The sequence below is a fragment of the Chelmon rostratus genome, chromosome 3, assembly GCF_017976325.1.
Source record: "Chelmon rostratus isolate fCheRos1 chromosome 3, fCheRos1.pri, whole genome shotgun sequence".
Taxonomy (NCBI): domain Eukaryota; kingdom Metazoa; phylum Chordata; class Actinopteri; order Chaetodontiformes; family Chaetodontidae; genus Chelmon; species Chelmon rostratus.
Window position 1 is genome coordinate 3,170,478 of NC_055660.1, and position 21,579 is coordinate 3,192,056.

A 21,579-nucleotide genomic window follows, 5' to 3' on the forward strand; every position below is an offset into this window, starting at 1 on the left:
TTTTGAAACGATTACCCTGCATAGATGCATCAGAGTAACATGTTAAACAATTATCTGCCTATGAGGGAAAGTGAGGATGCCATTAGTGTGTTGAATGTCTCCTGCACAGAAGGATTATTTTAATTGAATTTAATCAAATTTCCGGGTTTAGATGCACTTTTAACAAGCCATGCATGACTCTAGATCTTGATCTGATATCTGATCTGACCACACTGGTCTTGGTTGGTATGTTCACACCTAGAGTGCAACAGACTGGGAATTCTTCAGAGTAAACAAAGAGTGTCTGTAGTACCTTTCAGCTATAGTTTGCTGTTCATTGATGCCCACGTTAAACAGCACCGGGAATACTCGCAGAGGCTTGCCCTCCTTGATCTCCACTGGCAAGGTCTGGAAAACCAGTCGTGGTAATGGCACTTCTACAATGAAGTGGTCTCTGAATGCAGGGAGAGAAAAAAGACATGGAACATAAGAGAGGTGATTAGACAGGTATTCAATACGTTTTGCAATTCTGTGGAATTTGACACGTTTGGGAAGTTGTACAATTTGACACCTAAGACAGGCCTGAGCAAGCTGCAAAAAGAGAGACTGATGTGTGTGTACGCATGAGCGAAAGAGATTGCAAGTGTGTGAGACAGATTGCCTCACAGATTGACATGGAGGGGGTGGGGCGGGGCTGGAGGAGTGTATCGTCTTATCACAACAAGCATAATGTGCACAGCAACCAACTGAAATACACTGGCTTCACCTTCCTGTGGAGAATGTCCTACAAGTGAACTATAGTTCTACTGCAGGGAGGCGGAGGGAGTTCATAATCGTGACTTGTTACATGACTCTCCACCCTGCTGCTGAAATTATTTCAATCACATGTGGACTAAAGTTCAACAAGATTCAGAGGTCAGAGCCGTTTCCTCATAAGCGGCTGCACAGTACAGCTGTGGTGCACGGCTTGCTATCACACAGTCATTTTTCCAGTTTGCAGCTCACTCGGGGCTCTGTTTGGCCCAAACAGCGCAGACCATAATGCCCCTCAGCACCCAGCTATGCTATAATTTTTAAGTCCAAACAAACACATCCACTGTTGTAAGGATTTGCTCCCCAAGAGCCTGATAAATCACATATACCTACAATAATTATGGCCAGAGAGCGGATAATAAATACTCTGCAACAAGACAATATGCAAATCTGTGTCCTGCGGTCTGGAGTTTGGTTCAGTGGCTGCATGATACGAACAGCACAAAACAGAGCACACAAACACTTTTGATTGTAGTAGATTAGTCAATGTCAGATCCAGTGTTTTTACAGTAACCACTAATCTGAACTGTCATTGTACCTTTGCTTCTCATTACACTGAACATGACTCACTATAAACAATAGAAAATAATTAATCATATTGCTCATGAACTTAGATGTCTCATTGAAGTCACGTGAGTGTTTACTTTCCAGTTCACGTCAACACCTCTGCATCCTCACAGCGTGATCGCTGTCTGTGTGAAAGTCCAGACGTGGAAGACGAGGTGCCAGAGGTCGGCACAATCAACAGATTCTTGTCAAAGAGGAGACGGCTGCCACTCTGCCCAGGTCTAATTAGTTACTGTTTGACTGAAACCTTTGCACGGTAAAGCTGGAGCATACAGTACGAGGCTGTGATGTTATTCAATGTGCAAACTCCTTCATGCATCACTAGACCGATTACCACCTTGCCAATTAACTTTCAGTTACATTTTAAATGATCAACCAACTATATAAACATATATTAGCTTCAAACTAGTAACACTTTACCTTACAGTCCCGACATTTCAAACAGTTTCTGGAGTGGGTTTTGGAAATAACGATGGAAATTTGGCTCTAATTTTGGTAAAAATATTCTTACAAACTAACATAGCTGGTGGCCAGTGATGTGAGAGCTTAGCAGGTGACAGTTTGTATGAATAGATAGATAGATAGATAGATACTTTATTCATCTCCGAAGAGAAATTTGCAGTTCCAGCAGCTCAAAAGGTGGACACACAAGGGCATGCAAAAAAGAACAAGAACTACTTTTCAAGTAATTAACCTTTTCAAGTAGGAGGTAAAAATACAATACGAAATACAAAATAACAATATAAGAAAAAATAGTGAAGTAAAAATAAAGGACAAATGCACACCAGAAAGATTTACTGACAGGTGTGTCTGAGATTGAGGAAAACCCAAAAAACTGACACACTCATCATAAAATAGTTGGGTAGTATAGTTACATGGAATTAATTGTAAGTGTTACAATTGAACACTGTATCCACTTTCTATAATTAGTTACATCACACGCTTCCTGAGAAATTATAAAGAAAACATAGTGGACAGACAGACCGGCTGTAGTACTCAAAAGCTTTTCCTTTAGGATACGTCATTATCACCAAGACTGACTGAACACACTAAAGCAAATTTTAAAAAAAGCAGACAGAGAAGGAGATCATGTCTCACCGTCGGCCACACACTACAGGTTGGAGGTCACTGAGGTCATCTGTCTTGGCCTCTGTGATCTGGAACACGACTCTCTGCAGGTCTGAGATTCCAACCTCCATGTCCTCCAGCATCCCAATCTCCTCACCTTCAACAGTTTGATAAAACAAGATTAGCTTTGATGTGATTCTTGCTCGTCACACGTCCCCTCTAGCTACTCAAAACCAGATGAGTGTGGCTCAGATTTTAAAATGTCAGAGGGATGATGCAACATGGAAAACATGGGCCGTAAAAAAACAACTTTTTCTGACCGATCCGTTCTTTGAGAGCTGCATCATGAGCTTCGACAAACCGGCATGACAGAGAGCTCTGATTGTGGTGGTGCAGGTAACTAGAATAGGTGTGCTCTTATCTCACAAGGGCCTCCCTCTGAATTGAGTGTCCATTTAACCTACACTGGGATCTAAAGAGATAAAGGCGCCTGTAATAAAGGCATTATGCCAAAAAAACCCCACAAAAATTGACTCATTACCTTGCTGCATGTTGTGATTTGTTGCAGCCTCACAATCACTAATTACATCAGCCAGGTCCAACTAAACCAAACCACATTAGATTTTTCATTTCTAGAAAGCAAATAAACGTAGGTTTCGAGGTTGCCAGTTTTTATTTAATTTTTACGGATTTACTCACTGTAGGTGCTGAGAAGGCTCTCAAACTGGGCAACCAGGCCGACCAGGTGGAGCTGCCTCAGGAAGCCTTTGTCCTGCATTCCTGCGTACAGCCTCATGACAAAACCACAGGCTAAAGCTGCGAGCTGTAAAAAGAAAGACAAAAAAAAAGAAAATCTCCTGTATGTCATTCTCGGCACAAACAGCTGAGCAGCCACAAACCGTACGCATGTGAAACAGGAAAGCCAGAATATGCAGGTCTGAAATAATTCAGCTTCATTACAAACATCTCAGAGGCTGCAGCTGCAGGTATGTATACAGCTGTGAGGCTGTATACATACCATCAGGGCTGGGTTGTAATTCTTTAATCGTGAAGAATGCATCACTCCTTCGCTAACTTGTAGATAAACTGTGCAGTATAAACCTGTCAGTGAATGGAAGCTGTGGGAGTAAACATCTGCAGATAGTTTTATAGCTTTAAAAAACATAAGGCTCCAAGAGCTATTTCGAGTTTGCATGTAAGTGAACATCGTATAATGTGTGGGGAAAGTTTTAGTGCTGTTTGGAGAAGCTAGGCACCAGTTTGGACTTCGGACCACAGAAATGGATGACAAACTGTTTTACAGTTCAGCTGTCCAAGTATTTCTTTGACATTTACAAACAGGCCACATACAATCAAACACGGAGGTGTTTTGCAGACCCCTGGAAAATGCACATGTTGCAAAGAACCTCCACTGCAGATGAAGTAAGAGAAGTGAATTTCTGAGGACCTCTGTCAGTGTGGCCACCTACTGCCTGACTGAAGACCACGTCTCGCCGCTGTTGGAAGAGGAAACCCTGTGGAATGCTGCATGCTGCCTCCTGCAGGAGCACAAAGGTCATGGCTCTCTTCGCCTTCTCCACCACCTCCATCACACACTCCTTTAGCCGGGCCACCGGAGGACGCAGCTGCTCCCTCCAGTCACCTGCGCAGAGAGAAAGGACGGGGGTAGAAGAACAGCGGCAGAGTAGACAGAGATGTTACGATGGATTAAAATATGACTTAACGCTCGAGTTCTCAGCCTGACACAACACACTGCTTATCTGTGAGATGAAACCGGTTCAGCCATTCGTGCATGAAAACGGGGCAGAATTACAGGAATGAAAATCTGACAACACAAATTTCATGCTGTTTAAAAGAAAGCATGAGTCAGCTGTTAAGAAACTCGCTTACAAAAACACAACATACATAACTTTGTGTGAACATGATAAAGACTGATCTGTCTGGTTACTACAGGCAGTAAATAATGGCAGATGACTGTTCAATGTGTGATCCCACTTTCACATCACTGACTCAGTAAATGTACTTGTTCTATTTTAAGTAATTTTGCTTTCTGTTGCAACGCTCTTTAAATATATTCTGGTTCATGTATGTGCAGCCGTGCACAGTGGAACGGCCTGTGTGAAGTTCACATATAGATCAGAGGGTGGGTTGATAATTATAAATTAGAAATACACTCTCAACCAATCACATCACTGGTCTCGTTGCTCTGAAACAGCTGTGCCAATCAGTGAAGTGTGACAACAATAACTCCTCCAGGAAATCATAATATTGTGTGGATAATGGCACGATGTGAACATACAGCACCACAAATCTGCAGCCAAAGACAGATGGTGCGGGTTTCTCACAGTTAATTAGTACGATGATGAAAAAGAAATAAATAACTTTTAAAAATACTTTGCTGAAGCCACAGTTATTATGATCCCATAAATCCAGCACTATTTCAGTTGTAATTCGACACTACAGTACGTCCTAAATGATCACATCATGTTGCAATTACCGTGACACACCAGCAATTGCACCATAATGTGAAACATCAACGCCATGCTTGTTAAAAAAAGTGGAAAGGAGGCAATGATGCACAGAATTAATGAGGCTCGGCAACCTGACGTCTCCCACATAAACATGCAAAATGTCACGTTGTGATCGATCGGCTTGATGTGTGTAAAGGTGTGTGTGGCTGATCTGCAGCAGCCTGGTGTCGTCTGACGAAGGGAAACACAGTGAACAGCCCATGTAATGGTACTGCACTCTGTCACCGCACTTGTCAAATCAAAGGCTGCAGATTTATCAACGTATCTGTCCTGCTGTTGTCAGATGGCGACGGGGATTTAATGAGCTGAAGAAGAAGCTTTTCATTTTCTCACACGGCTGTGGACAACAGATACTGTAAGAGTCACCCGTGCAGACCTCTTCATGGAAACAAACATTCATTTTTGATCTAAACGATTTAAGTGCAAAAACTTGTTCTACATTTAAACATTATTTCATTATTGTTGCGCTTTTGCCAAAAACGAGTTTGCTCCTCTTGATGAAGTCACCACCTCGGCAGCAGAATCAAACAGACGTGGTTCTCAAAATACAACACAGACAGACAGAGTGAACTTTGTCAGGAAATACCAAACTGAGTCACCACAAAAATCAGGAGCCTTAGAGTTACTGCCCAAATGCCTCATGGATACCTCTCACTGTACTGGAGGTCATTAAAACATTAAAATGCTGCCTCTCTACTTGTTTGCTGTGGTGCAATTCATTTTGAAAGGATGCTGGAGAGGAACATAACATGGAAGAAGGTTACTCCAAAGTGAAAGTCAATGGTTGTGCTCAATTCGACAGTGACGGTGGGCTAATTGTGTGGCAAGACAAGAGAATGCGTGGTGTTGGTGTGCTGTTTCTTATTCTGGTCGATGGTTAGTTTACTGCTTTTATTACTTTTTGTAACATTACACCAATTTGTAGTCCTATTTGTATATTTCAATCAAATCACAAGTAGCTGAGTGAGTAAAAATCGATGGAGTTCATTAGTTGAGCAAATTAATTGAGCTCTCCATGTGCAACCTGACAGCCGCACAGATACTGCCTATGGTTGGGAATCAAAAGCACACACGATACGAATATAATTGTCATAATACACTGATTTGATAATTTATTAGATTTATCAACTTGTGCAACTATGTTCAGCTGTTCTATTCCCTGTATGTATTCTACTGTGAGACGACACTGGACATCCACGCTCAGTGATGAAACCGATGAGTCAGCAGACTGACTCTTTGAGTATACTTCATTTTGTCACTCCGCAAAATGAAGAGTGACACAAAACCTGTTTAGAAACAGAGTGTGTGAACTGGCACGGAGCTACAGTGTGAGTTCATGGCGTCTTATATGCATTTCCTCCAATAAACAACTTTATGTCTCCTCACTTGACGCTCATTCGCCAACAGGGGGCAGTGTTGGTCAAGTAATGCCCAAATGTGAGTTTTTTCATCATGCATTCAGTTCAGCTTCAACATATTGAAAAGTTCTTGAGGCGGAAGTAGAGATCAGTGTGGAAATGCACAAACACACACACAAAGTACAGATAGATACGGACGAGAATGTATAGCACATCAGCCTTGCCCTTGCCTTGTCAAAGAAATCATGTCTTATCTCGTTCTGCAAATACCACCTCTGCACAGAGAGGGAGGAAACAGAACTCCAGCTGTCATCTCTTCGCCGGCCCACCTGTCCAAACATCCAAACCGCCACAACGCCTTGTCATCAAAAGCCCGAGCTTCACCGGTCTCTGCTCGGAGATAACGCTTCTCTCATTATTCTGTCCATGTTTGTATTTAGACAAGCAGATGACCACTTGCTCTGAGCCTGTTCTGCGTCTTAATAAAGGTGCTCGGGGGGGCTGGGCTTATCTCTCGGACTGAACAGCGGGCGGGTGGCCTTGTTCTTACCTGCCAGCTCACTTGGACAGACAGACGCACACAGACACACATGCAGACACAAAATAATACAAATGCAACAACACTCAGCCACAGATGTCTGAGTGTGCATTTGCCTGTGGCGCACACGCACACACATGCACACGCACACACACAGGCTCTCCTTGTCGCCTGGTCAGACTAATGCTGCTGCCAGTGTGCCAGTTGGCAGTTGTAGCAGGCTGAGCACTTGTCTGGCCACAAGCTTGAGGCAGGGTTTCATTGGGCGCAAGGGAAGACTGGGCAGCTTGGAGTCGACAGTGAGTGGCTCTGCATATCAAATATTGCTTTCATCCACGTCTCTGGCAACAGTTTAAGTTTTTCTTTTGCTAATGCTTAAACAACAGGGAGCCTCTAAGTTGGACCAGTCTTGTGTCACTGCTTTCAATAGAGGCTGCAGACACACTGAAAAACTGACTGTCAGTGTTATTTCCCTCACAGTGACATTATATTTGATTATTTATGACCTCGATTTTTAAAAAAGTTGGGATGCTGTGTAAAACATAAATCAAATGTTACTGGGACTCCCCACCAGTCACCAGAACTGAAGAAGCCTCTACAACTTCAAGCAAGTCCAGCTGCCTTTTAATGGCAGGATGGTTGAGACTTAAGTGCCTGCTATGTCGCTTAGATCCTCTGACTGAAACCTCTTGATTGTTCCTGAGGCCAGAACTCAAAGGCACAGAGAGGCAGTCTTTGTTAACTATGCCCCCAAACTCTGGACCAGCCTCCCTGAACATCTCAGGGGCTCTAAATCTGCTGACACCTTTAAACGAAATCTTAACACACATCTTAAACATCGTTAAGTCTTTTCTTTTCACTTGACTGTGGTTTCATCTTGTTGTTTTATTGTACTTCATTTTTAGTGTTTTATCACACGTTATTATTTGCTTTTATGTTAAGCACATTGTATTGAATTTCAAGCTTAAATTGTGCAACGTGAATAAAGTTTATTATTATAACTAAACACTTTGAAATAAACAGATTGTGATATTTGCTGATCTTTTCTAACATAAACTCGACTGAAAACAGCATGAAGACAATATATTTAATGTCTGACTCATCAACTTCATTGATTTTTGTAAATATCTGCTTATTCTGAATCTGATGCAGCAACATGTTTCAAACAAGTTGGGACAGGAGCAACTAAAGACTGAGAAAGATGTGGAATGCTCCAAAAGCACCTGTTTGGATCATTCCACAGGTAAACAGGTTGATTGGTAACAGGTGAGAGTATCATGATTGAAAGGCTCAGTGGTTCACAGAGAGGATGGAGCGACGTTCAACACTTTGTGAACACATGATTGGATGAAGGAGATTAATACCTGGACTCAGGAACACTTTGTGAAACTGTAAAAACTGTTTATGAATAATTGCATCCAGTTTTATTTTTTTTTTAGTTTTATGTCACTTTACGCAGCGTCACTTTTTTGGGATCAGGGTTGTAATTTCTGGGCCAAAAACCTAAAGCTTGTTCAGCATCTGAAGCTAAACTTAGCAGCTGTTTTTGTGGAACAACAAGAGAAATCTCATATGAAGTCACAATACTATCGCCACATACTGCCAGTGATAATAGTCGGACAAGTTAAAGCCAATTGTGCATTATACAACTGTGCCAGTTGCCTATGAGACATCACAGCATCTGTTTAACTGAAGAGAAACAACAACCGCTAAAATGGGAATATATGCTTTCAATAAACAGCAATCAGTTTGAAACTATACTGTGCTGTGGTAGGATATTTTATGCCAGAGAGGTGTTTGAATGACTCACTGCAAGTACCTGCAAAGGGAGAAAGGTTTATCTGGTATAGGTCTTTTTCCAAATGTTGGATTATGTTAAATTATGGATAATTGATTCCTTATAAGCATTAGGTTGGCTTTGGTTCTGATTCTGATGCTGAAGAAATTCACCAACTATGACAAGAACAGCAAAAGAAAACTGGACCAGATAACAATGTTTATACTGAAATTAACATCTCGTAAAATGAAATGTAAACAGCAATTTCGGGAGCCGACCTGCAGAGCTGAAAAAGGACGTCCATTATAGTAAAGTACAGCCTGCGTGTTGTTGGGCTACAATCAAGACAGGTGACTAACGTTTTTGGCCCAGCAGCTGGAGAGCGTTGCAAAGTCAACAACACATAACTGTACTAATAATATGACAGGCTGCACAGTGATGCTGTGATCCAGTGTGCAAAATCACATCCATTTACGGCGTAAACGCACCCGTATTTAACAGAGATGATCAGACTGACAAAAACAGTCATTTACCGGGGTTGTGTGAGGTGATGACGTCCGCTAGCTGCTGCTCAGGGACTGCCTCCTGCTTGCTGTTGGCCTCCTCCTGGAGTTTATCCACCATGGCGATCACACAGTTGAGACATTTGGCCACGTTGGCCCACAGCCTGTCCTAAAAGAGCCGAATAGACAATCAGCAGTCAGATCAGCCTCGCTGATTAAAACTCGGTCTGTCTCACTCTGTTTGAGACGGTGAAAAAAAAGGGAAACCAAAACGTGCAACAAAAACTGAAAGAGAAACTGTCGAAGCAGCTAAAACCATAAAAAACACATTTCCGTATGTCTAAAAAACAAAGCAAAAAGGTGTTTCCCTTTACAGTCTAAACTGGCTTCATGTCCAAAAGGTCAAGAGGAAACTGCTGTCTGGATGTTCTGAGAAAACTCTCAAAGCATCTGGATCGTTTCCAGCTTTCTCTTTCTTCTCCTGAGCTCCAACTGTTAACGGACGAATAGATCCAAGTGTGTATGTGCAAGGCGTGAGTGGCGGCTGTACATTCTGGTCTTTGTCACTTCAGTAGTTTGGTTTGAACATGGTATAACGGTGAGGAATATTTTGAGAGTTAATTAGGCACTGGTGTGCAGAAATCCTGATAAATTCCTGCTGTCAGTGTGGCAGACGCAAACAAACCGACAGTCACACATACTTCGATGAAAGGAAGCAGGACGGCTTGGATTCAGTGCAAACGGCGGTGTCAGTCTGTCATGGAGAAATGTTTGAACTCCTCAGCGAAAACCTCTCATTAAAAAGAAACAGTAATGCCCGCATGCAATCTAATTTTCCAAGTAATTGAAATGATTTACCATAAAAAATGGTTTATCTGTAATACAGTGATGTTAATCTCCCTCTGTATGCTCTACCGTGAGGACCAGCAGTAAAAATAACCCCTTCTCACATTGTGCTTAAAATCAAAAAGATTTCTTAATGACTTGGAAAAGCAGTCACACTCACCCATTCCTCCTCGTCGTACTCTTTATGGTGCGGTATGGAGTCTTGGTGCTTCAGCGGCAAAGACCCAGCCTCTCCTCTGGTCGTGGTTTGTGATCCCTCCACATTATTACACACCGCTGTGCTCTCAGTGGCCGACGTGGCTGGACTGTGGCCTGGAAGCCCCTGGACCGGGCTCTGATTCTGCTCGCTGGCCTGATGGATGTGGCCCTGATGTTGGCCTCCTTGCACCGGGGTTTGCTTCTGGTTCTTGGAAACGTACCCGGGCCGGGCAGCGTGCAGCGCAAGTAGCGCACTCTTGACCAATTCGTCCTTAAGTGTGTGAACAAATTGTTCTGTCTGTAGCAAAGACAGAGAAAGAGAGATTGGAAAAAAGAGAGACACTGAAAGTTATTGTGGGACGGCAGAACAAATGAAAATTTAAGCACTGAAGAAGCAAAAGGGACAGAGTAAGTGAGAGAGATAGAGATTGGCGGGGGAGTGGGTGGAGGAAAATAGTGGTGGAAGTGAGCTTGGAAGCGGGTAACTATTTACAGAGGAAGTGAAAAGAAACAAGGAAAATGAACACCCCCCTTCACATAAAGTAGCTGCTCTCCATTACCGCAGCACAGCCGGTGAGCAACAACAACAGCAACAAACAACAAACAATTCAATTACTCCTCCTCCAGCCTGCTCCTCCGAGGAGCATACATGGCTTTGATCTCAAATTCACCAGCTACTGTAAGTTGATGATGATCCCGGTGCCAAGGAGCCTCGCGCTCGCTGCCGCCACTGCGTGAAAAATGATAAGGGCTCTCAGGAGTAATTGAGTTAGCGCTGCAATAAGCAATTTTATTACCGCAGCAAAATGCAGTCCGAGAAAACACAAGGCCTCCGTGAAAAGAACCTGCGAGGTCATTATATACATATATTTGCCACACAAACGCCCTTCTCCTGCTCCCACCTCCCCAATGTGGACTGAATAGTGAGCTTGTTGAGACTGCCACAAGTTGAGGAGACGGCTTAGTCAGCAAAGGAGGAGATAAGTGTGCAAAAGAACCCCAGGCCAGTCCTGTCCCGCTGGAGACGCTTGGTGTGGACGTCATAAGGAAGCGATTCTGAACTTTTTTTGGCTCGTGACCCCTTAAAGCAAAGCTTGTTGTGTGCATGTGTAAATGATGTGTCAGCAGTTTAATGAAGGAGGGATGTTCACTCCTCTAATTGTGTCACTTATGTAATCATCCATTCCTCATTACAACTATCCACTGTAAGGTGAGAAAAAAGCACAAACTAGAAAATAAGAAACCTAATTTTGCGTAGCAGGATTTTTTGTCCCTCACATAATCACATCTTGACATCCGTGAGGGGAATCACAATCATTAGCATTAGCATTAGCATTTATTCCTCTGTGCTCTTCTCTTCTTGTATATTCTGACATCACCATATTCGACCAATCATCTTTCCAATCAGGTACATTAAAGATGTTCTGGTAGGTATAGAGGTAGAAAAGATTCCCTTTAAAGATGGGTTATCACTGAGTATGTAGTTTGTCCCTGAGGTGACTGATCACCATTCATTCTGTAACGCTGTGAAGTTCAGCATTGATTCTGACTGACTTCAGGTCTGCTGCAGGTTCAGTCTGTTACACTCAGTTCAGTATAAAACAGGTCAGAAGCAAGCCAGCAAGAAGTGCAACAGCTCACCAACCAACACTGCACCATCATTTCTGTGGCTTTCAGTAAGGAGGAGCTGCACTGCTAAAAGCTATTGTTACTTTTATTAATAATATCATACATATGTGCATGTACTCATACATGCATTTTCCTTTTCACCATTTTTCTTCTCTTCTTTTATGTATTTATTGCATTCATATATTAATTTAACTGATCCTTTACTCACATTGTTTTTTATTTTTTGCTCTGAAATGTCTGTATGTATTTCTGTCACTAACAAAAACAAGTAAAATTCGGATTCAGATCATAAACTCCGCCTGTCACCTTGTCACCTGTCACTCTCTGTATATTTTGCTACACCTCTGTCTGTCTGCAGTGTTTGTCTGCTTTGTTCCATGGCATTAATAAAAAGAAACAGATTCCATCAGTAACAATGATGACCGAGTGTTGTCCGTTCAGTTTGAAGAATCAGTGTTAAAGAATTGTTCATCCACCTGCTCCACTACCACCAGCAGCTCCACTCTGGGGAATCACGAGCTCTTATCTTCATTTGGACCTATGCTGAAAGCAGATGCTTCATATCCATGGAGTCTATGGTTGTACACTTTCTCTCCTGATTAAAATGTAGCTCCAGACTTGCTTTAAGAGCCTAACTTTCACAGTGTTCCTCTTACGATGCAGCTACTGTACAGTCTAGGACAACAACAACACTGCTCCATCTGAGCCTGGTTCAACTGATCAGCTCTTGATTCAAAAAGAAAATACAAAGAGTGCTGTCCACATGGAATCGCCCATCTCACGAATGTATGAGAAGAGACAGCAAATTATGACTAGACTGAAAACACCACAGAATTTAATTCTTATCCATTTTAATTGCCTCGCATGGATCCAAATGAGCTCCACTCCTTTAAGTCAATGATGTGAGAGCTGAAATCTATGGATAAGATGTGTGTAATTGCCCGAGAACAAGCATTTCTGCTGGAACGTTTTTCTGTGATGCACACAATTGTACACAAAGTAAACATAATTTTAAAAGATAAAAATGTCCAAATGACTAAAAAGTGAGCTCGTTTGAATGAGAAACCAAAACACTTAACAGGAACCGGGAATTCAAAATGTAAATTCATATTCAAATTGAACTCTGCTTATCTGACCTCAATGTTAATTTGCAATCTATGAGAACATGCATTATTCATTGTCTTTCCTGAGATGAGTGAACAAAGCCACACGGTATTTAAAACAATCTGGACGGATCAGTATTTGCACTTCTTAACCATAGGGTCACAGAACTCCTGTATTTGACGACGGTCTGCACACTATGGAAACTGCTTACATTACAAAACCATCATTCAATCAAATTCCTAAATATTCAGCCAGAACCAGGACTTGTATCCTCTCAGATCAGGGAGCAAAAAACATTTTAATGACACCCCATACTGCAGGATCCATATAGATAGTGTGTTCAAAGTGAAATATCAGAGGTGCACTCCACTGGGCAAAGGAGAAAAGCATAGCACTTTCACTTTCTTACCCAGGCTAGACCAAAGCAACTCTGCTCCTCCACGTGCAAAATCTATTCCTCCGTGTAGTGTAGCTCATCCACACCTACCTGTTTTAGAGATCTGAGACGCCCAAAATCCCTCAGGAGAGATTCTGATGCTAGTCTTTATTCAGTATATCTGCTGATATGATCTTGACTGAGCAAGTGCAAGTCAGAAAATGCCTCTGTGGACTGCAATTGCGAAAAAATAAGTTGTGTTTGATCTAAAAAGAAGAAAACTGTAGGAATCTATTCACCCCGAATAGTTTCACCCTGAAGGATGAGCGGATTTTGGCTGAGTTAAAAATAGAGCTTTTTCACTCAATGTTTCTCCACTGGAGAGGCGAAGGGGCTGGATGGCTACAGCTGGTCCGATTCCAGCAGCACTTGGGTGTGAGGACACTTACTCACTATTGCTTATATGACCTCTACACACCATATCATTTGATATAATCATGCATAGACGATCAAACCCACAGCTCTTCTCAGGTAACCGTTACAGTGGAGACATCTCACTTGTCCTAGGACGCAGCCGGAGGGAGAGGAGATGCAGGCCAGCCGCATTTTCACTGTGATTATCATCAGAGCAAAATTATTGCTATCGCCATCAACATCAGCAGAATCATCACCTTATATAGAAAAGCAACAGTGCATCTTCAATGTCCAGCACTAACGAGAATGTGGCCAGGAAGCGTATTCAGGAGTGAAATATTGCATGGGGCCTCGGGTCAGGTGGTCTGAACTAAGACGGGAAAAGTCAGAGGCAGCGAGCGCCTGATGAAATGGTTCTTACATTCCCTTGATTTTCCCTGCAGGTGTCTCATCATTCCCAGGTTCTCTGAGGGTGTGACTCACTGTCTTTACTGAAGAATGTTCACACACACACTGAAGAGACGCACTCTCAAATGCAACCTTTATTTATATGTCTGTAAGAAGGATATCAAACAGCTGTCTGACAATAGAGAGTTTTTCCTGATCTGAATCAAAGGTCTAAAGAGGCTGCAGCTAATGATTATTTTCATCATCGATTAATTTGCCAAGTCCTTTCATCAGTTTGGTTAAAGGATGGTGAAAAATGGCCGTTATATTTTCCCACATCCATTGACGATGTATTCAAATTGCTTATTTTACTCAGCCAAACAGTCTAAAACTCAAAGACAGTCTCTCTACTCCTATAAATGAGGGCAGGCTTTATCACATTTGAGAGGATGGGACCAGATGAACATTTAGAGAAATTTGTTTATTTGCTTTAGCTGGAGCGAGCAGGTAATCTTAGCTAAATACAAAGACTGGAATCAGGGGGAAACAGTTAGTCTGACTCCATCCAAAGGGTTATGGGTTTGGGTCTACCAGCACCTCTAATGTCCCGAGGTTTTGTCTCCCATATATGAAAATTGTCTTGAATTAAGGGAACTGCTGCATCAAAACCAAACATCTGAATAAAAAAAACATTAAATAAGATCATGTGCAAACATTAGCCTGAGACGAATCAACGAAGCAATTTAGTCAAAAAGTCTTAAACAGGTTAACTAGCTGCTGGCCTGATATTCACTGGGCAGTTTGCTATTGATCTTATTATCTAACTCTCAGCAGGAAAACATTTCCTAAATGGTCAAACTCCTCTTGAGGCAACTTTGTGATTTTGGGGTATAAAAATACAACTGACTAGTCCTGATTTATGTGTGCACAGGTGTGTGCAGGCATGAACAGGTGAGCACCAATCTGTGTGTGAACACAAAGATATTTGTGTGGCTATAAAAAAAAAAGCTGATTTCTGTGATAGATGACCAGATGTGGAGGAGGAAACATAAAATGTGCAAAGTAATTCCTGTTTGGTGGTTTTGGGGCTTGAAGAGAGTGATGCCACTTGAACATCAGATTTTACACACACAGAAACACAGCGTTTCACACTTCCACCGCCCTCAACCGCACACACATGAACACACAAACACAGCTTGAGATTTTAATCAGAGAGCAGCCCTGCTCGCGCTGACCAGGCCAGGGGTTTACTTGGCCAATGTGTGCGTGTCTAATCAAGGATGAGAGGAAGTGGTGACAGAGCGAATGTACCAATTAAGCAGGCTGATTGGGCTCTATTCCACTGTGGCAAAAAACAATCTCTCCCACAACAGATTGCAATCTGACAGCACCAGATGTAATTCATTAATTATACTGATAAAAACGCCTCAACTCCATAAACCTCCATGCTGCTATTCACTTTTGTTAGTTTGGCGTTTTTATGATGAGTTATGGATTTTTCCTGAGGTTGTCTGTTTAGTGTGTGCATGTGTGTGAGTAACTGTTCTGCAGCACCTGCTGGATTTTAAGCTTTAAAATCATTTTGAGAATAAATTCAGCAGTTTTATGCGCAATGAACCTAGCAGGGTAATATTATCAGGACTGGTACAAAGTCAGTCTTCGGAGTTTCGCAGTTAGTTTATGCCAATACTACATCTACCTGAACAGTCCTCAGACTGCAACTTCACAAAAATATTGGTTATATGCGTAGAAGCAGAACCCCTGACCAAGTAATTAAGCTGCTTCCACAGGGGTTTGGGTTTAAATGAACTTGTAGCTGCAGATGAAGATTAATCTAAAGGGCTTTTCATGCTGAGGTATTACCTGACAATGTTTGGTGATATGGCCAAGAATAAAGGAGGTGGTCTGAGTACTGCAGCAGCTTGAGGTCAGGAGGGATAAAGGGATTGTTTGGATGGAAGTGAGGGTGGGTTGAGGGTTTGGGGGCTGCCTCACCTTGTCAGAAAGGTTCTTGAGTGCATCCCTCAGTCCAGGGGAAGAGTGCTCCTGGGCAGCCTGGAGGAGCTGGTCCGCTAAGCTTGTGATGAGGGGCTGGAGGAGGCTCATGGTGCTGAGTACCTCCTGAGCTTTGGCCGTGTGCTCTGGAGAATAGTAGATACATTGGTAGGCAGTGCTGAAGCTGTGGTGGAGGAAAAAAAAACACATCGAATCAGATTTGACGGATCTCGCTGCAGTTGCATGGTTTTGAGATTACATATGAAAGTGGACACAATCTGATTCCAAAAGACCTGGGCCACACTTGCTTGTAATGAGACTGAAGTCATACTGGACTGAGGCTCATCCCGTGTTTGTTCAGATCAGTGCTGCTGGTTTTTTTAGTGTCTACTTGCCACTGCGTTTGCCAGAACTAGCAGAGTAGGAAGAGACAGTGTTTGATCTCAAACAAGCTCCAAGCTACACCGCAGAATACACACCAAAATCAACGCTGACACAAAAAGTCCAGACAGAACACAACACAACCGACCAAGAACAGGGTCGGCCTTTTTCCTTCGAGATGTGATAGACGAAAATGTTCATGCTTTCCTACACCTGCAGATATGTTTTGTGGTTACACCACACAAAGCATCTCTAACAAGGACTGGTTATTGTAAAGAAGCATTTGAAATAGCATTACCGATACTGAATACATCAAACATGTTGCACATTTGAAAATGGTTTCACTCAACGCCTTTGGTTGCCTTTGAGTATGTAATGCACCGCGCTTAGTTTCTTTGTGCACTAAACTGTGGCAGATCTAAACTCCACCTACACCGACTTTGAGCCTGAACGCCCTGTTGTGAATAACAGGCGCAACCTTTCCTAACAGCTAGCAATTGCACCTAATTGTATTTACCTTAGGAATCAGTCCCTGACATCATAAATCAAATTGAACACATTGTGGCTGGATCTTAACGAAGGGCAGTGATGAAACGAGCAGAGCTCTCGTTGGTAAGTAAAGACAGCAGAATAATGTGTTGCAGAGTAGCCGATCATCACTTTACAGAGTCAACACACTTTCACTGAGTCGAGGTCAAGTAATGACAAACAGACAAATAATGAGTTTTTAGTGACTACAAACATTACATTATGGTGCACTCGTTCCATTATGTGTTGCTACTTTTGCGGTCTTGAAAATGTATAGCAGCAACACTTTCCAGGAACTCAGCCTGAACTGTCAGAATGGACCTGCAGTCCAATGTCAACCCATTTTCACTTTATGAATAATTAATCCCTTCCTCATTTCTAGGGAGCGATTTAATCTCAGACAAAAACACCTTTTGTCAGTTCCTGGATTCAGGGCAAATCACTCCAATCAAACATTCTCCTCGGGTAAAGTTCCAGTGACTTTCAATGAGTTTCCGCTGACTTCCTGCCATCAGATGTAGCGTGGAGCGAGGCAGTCATTTGCAACCCTCCCAGCTAGTTTAGAGTCAGCTCTGCAAGCCTCTATGTAGGCCAGACCCCAGAGCCAGATCCTAAGGCATAATTGACATAAGAGAGAGAGAGAGAGACAGCGAGAGAGAGAAAGGGGGGAAGGGAGGGGCACATACAAATGGCTGCCATAATACAGTATTCACTGCAGCGCTCCTAGTATTTTGCAGCGAAGCGAAGAGAGTGCTTCCTTAGAAGTCGCCCTGTGTGGAGCAGCACTACCTGATGTATCAATAAGTGTGAAAATCTCAGGGCCTTAGGAAATTAGGCGTACTGTAGTAGGTACGAGCCACTAACTACGTCTTTGACTGGCTAGCTTTAAAATCTTGGCCTTGTCATTACTGCTAATGAGTCCCCTGGAGAACTACCACCCACAAGCTCAAAGCTAATCAAAGGAATCACTAAGTGAGAGAGAGACACAGGGCAAACAGTGGGAAATACTCAGCTGCACAGAACACCACCATTTCTCTCTTGCAAACTTCTGTTATGCCCACTTCCATAACCATACCTTCAAATGCTTAGTTTTCAGCCACCGAGAAGACCATAATTGAATAATCTACTGCAACAAAGTAAAGTCTGCAAAGCCCTTTCATCCCCTGTGAGCTTACATTCGTCTTATTACATTATGCAGAACTAAAGAGAAAAAATCCTACAGGACTGCAACAATACAGATACTCGAGAAAAGAGGCAAAGGAGAAAGTTGTTGGAAGAGGACAATTGCTTCAGCGACTGAGATTCAATAATAGCCCTGTTGACTCATAAGTACAAATCCAATCCCATTAGGGAGCCTATGCAGGCAATAATGAATGTTGGGAGCTGCCACCTGATGCTAGAGGACAGAATTGATCCCCGCTAAGGCTGGCTAAGGCAAGGAACTTTAATTGCCTTATCAGCATTGCTGTCAGTCCAAACGGGTCTACCAGGACAGCAAACCACGCAAAGGTAAAACAGCATAAATCTGTGATTGGAAACTCGATGAGAGGCCAAAGAGGGAGCATCTGATTGCCATTAGTTTTGGGTACATCTTCCATTCCAAAAAAACAACAAAAACAATGTAATCCAACAAAATAGTCCTGCAAAAAAACAGTACCTTTGTGAAGCTTATAATGTTTATCTTTTGTGAAGTTTGTGTCAGAGAGGTAGTGACTGACCCTTTTGGTAATGTCTGAAGCCTGATCCACCATGACTTAAGAAATAAATACGAGAGCAGAACATCCACCTACCTGTCTCGGTTTTACGTTGGCGAGATTAAACCTCAAGCTGACTCACAGCACACCTGAACTCATAAAAGGCCTCCTTCTTCCCAAACCCAAAATTAAAACGAGCTCCCAGAGAGGAACCTGTTATTTCCTGTTTGTCGGATGGGGGACCTCTTTCATGCTGAAGTGTTTTAATTTAAGCATTTTGGTGCAATTTGATCAGACCATTATCAGAGTTTGATATCAATAACAGTCCTTTGCCTAATAGCGCTATATTATCCGTAATGATGCCAAAGAAAGTGGAAGATCCTTTGATGGCTCTTTATACTTAGAATATAAGTTTATAGAGTAGAAGGCAGTTCCTTACAGCAGCAATAGAAACGGTGCTGGGAGATTTCACACCAGGCGCTGCTTTGAGTGTGTTCAGTCGCTATATATGGTATATGAATATTTAGTGATATTCATAATGTAAGTGTGAGTCATTTGTCCAGCAACTATATAGACATTAAAGTTTACATGCTATTTCTGAATATTTATGTGTATGTCCACAGACCTAATGGACGCATTAGATTTCCATACATGAAGAACAGCGCATTTCATGTCAACTAGTTTTCTTGCTTTTCCCCGACTAAAGGCACAACCTGGGGACCAACACATCGTTCTGAAACGTTGCCCTTTAAGTGTTTTGACCAACTCAGATTTTTTGCAAGTTAAAAAATCCCTTCATGTATGCAAACATACAGCGTGATGAGTAGAGCCTTCTAATGTGTTGGAGATACGATAGATGACAGAGCCTTATTTGTGCATATTCCATTACACAGTAATATAGTGATTATATTTGAGGATTATCTCCATAGTTACTCAGCGTCAACAGTGCAGCAGATGGTGCACCAGGCGTTCTGTGATATTTTTGTCACTTGATTTGTTAGAAACCTTGCTGACCTCTCTAAAATCTCTCAAACTCCTTTTAATAAAGTTTTACTTTTAAACCTGCATCTACATCTAATTACACAGAAAAACTGGAACAGTACACCTAGAATGTGGCATGAGTTCTAGGACGCAGAGTATGAAGGCCTTCACCTTTAAATGATTGACCTCCTATAAAGCCATGGGAAGGTTTGAATGTGAAGTTTGCTACTTATCTGAAGCCCTGAATTTGTGTGACGCATGTCATCAGATTTGAATTTCGTGTGCCAGATGCATTTGAGCTTTTCCGTTTCCAAATGAAACTGCACATTATCGCAGAAAACAACGCAGACGGCTGGATATTCCACATGTTCAGAAACAACAATTCTATTCGTCTGTCCTCTGAGGCATACACGGGCTGAACTATATTTGCATTTGCAACTCTTCTCCTCCCGTGACAGAATATTAGTTTCCTCTTAGGTGAAGCTCCACCAGAACTCCATTACATGACGTCAGCATGTCATTGCAGGGAGGGCAATGCTTTTAGAAGGAACTGCTGTCAGACCCAACACACTCAGTAATAATGTATGATAATGGATTCTTCTTAATCCCGCCTAATTTCCATGTGCACCCTGGGTACACCACACGCCTCCAGCCATGAAAATACCGAAGGTGTGCTGCCGCTCCCCATGCACAACATGCACAGTGCCCTTTGACTCATGAAATTATCATCCTTCATCTTCTTCTAATTCAAGTTTCACACAAACCAACAACCCTGGATCTCCAGGAAAAAGACCACATCCACGTGCTCACACATTTCCGGCTCGACAATTCATCAGGTAAACTCGAGTCTGGGATGAGACTCCAGTCAACTAACAGGTTACTAAAACCAGCAGCGTTGTCCAGGATGACCCTCCTCGGTTTTCCTAAATGATCAGTAGGAATTGATTATAACAGTAATGAGAGGGAGAAAACCGCTGGGCCCAGCAGCCTAATTAAGCCAGCATCTCCAGCGCATGGCTAATTAATAGTGGAGAGGAAATTAATGAAGAGCTTGTGGCCTGCTGCTGACAGACAGCAGGAGTAAAACGCAGCTACGTCAGCAGAGAGCCCTGCAGCACTCCAGGCGCCTGCCAAAACCTCCTTCGTCATTTAGGCAGCACGCTGCACTCACGGTCTTACACCAGGCCACTGCCACACGGCCACAGTAAGAACACTGTCTGCTATAAATACACACTGGAAGATCTGATCTCAAACCAGATTCTTTTAACTGCCGAACTCCATCTGCTGTCGAATCCTTCACTGGGCACTGATCTCACATCAGTTCTCAGAATAACAGCCAAAGTTTTCCTCAGTGATTCAGACGAGCTAGAAACCCTGATCTGAGACCAGATAAGCCTCAAGGCCACTGCCAGCGTCTCTCTCCATCACAAACAGAACCTGGAGCAGGCTGACTCCAGAGCAGGCGAAGAACTAACAAGCTGCTGTCCATCAGTACGGAGTCCCAGCCACAGCCAACGTCCTGTCTCTGAACACGAACGCAGCCATCCTGGGAGGAAGTTATTTTGTTGGACAACATGCTGCTAGTCACATTAAATCTGAACATCGGCCCCAAGAGGCTCTATTAAGTGTGTGCGATGTAGTTTCAACCACTCTCTGTGTCCCAGAAATGTGTCATTCGGCAGTTCTGCTTGGCCAGGAGGCCTGGCGAAATGACAGGGCCTCCTTCCTCTCTGTGACGGCGGACAGAATTCAAAGACACATGTTGAGCGGAGCGGCACTTCATAGCTTCTGCACCGACTCAGTACAGCTGACCTTATAAACGGGCTCCGTCCGACATTCTACAGGAAGACCAAACACAAGTCAAAACCATAAGCTGCTGTATGTCTCCGGCTCACATACCAGTCCAACACAC

The 21,579-nt window shown here is 42.8% G+C and overlaps 1 protein-coding gene across 4 annotated transcripts in view; it reads right to left on the minus strand.

Annotated features, from left to right (window-relative positions):
• inpp4b (inositol polyphosphate-4-phosphatase type II B) overlaps window positions 1-21,579 on the minus strand; it is a 134,474-nt gene that overhangs the window by 11,261 nt on the left and 101,634 nt on the right. For all 4 annotated transcript variants that reach the window (XM_041933072.1, XM_041933073.1, XM_041933075.1 and 1 more), the window contains 7 exons: window positions 16,084-16,267; window positions 10,141-10,476; window positions 9,165-9,303; window positions 3,897-4,069; window positions 3,127-3,250; window positions 2,458-2,584; window positions 293-433 (listed from right to left, as the gene is read on the minus strand). In XM_041933072.1, coding sequence (XP_041789006.1) covers window positions 293-433; window positions 2,458-2,584; window positions 3,127-3,250; window positions 3,897-4,069; window positions 9,165-9,303; window positions 10,141-10,476; window positions 16,084-16,267 — 1,224 coding nt within the window. The remainder of the gene's footprint in view (window positions 1-292; window positions 434-2,457; window positions 2,585-3,126; window positions 3,251-3,896; window positions 4,070-9,164; window positions 9,304-10,140; window positions 10,477-16,083; window positions 16,268-21,579) is intronic.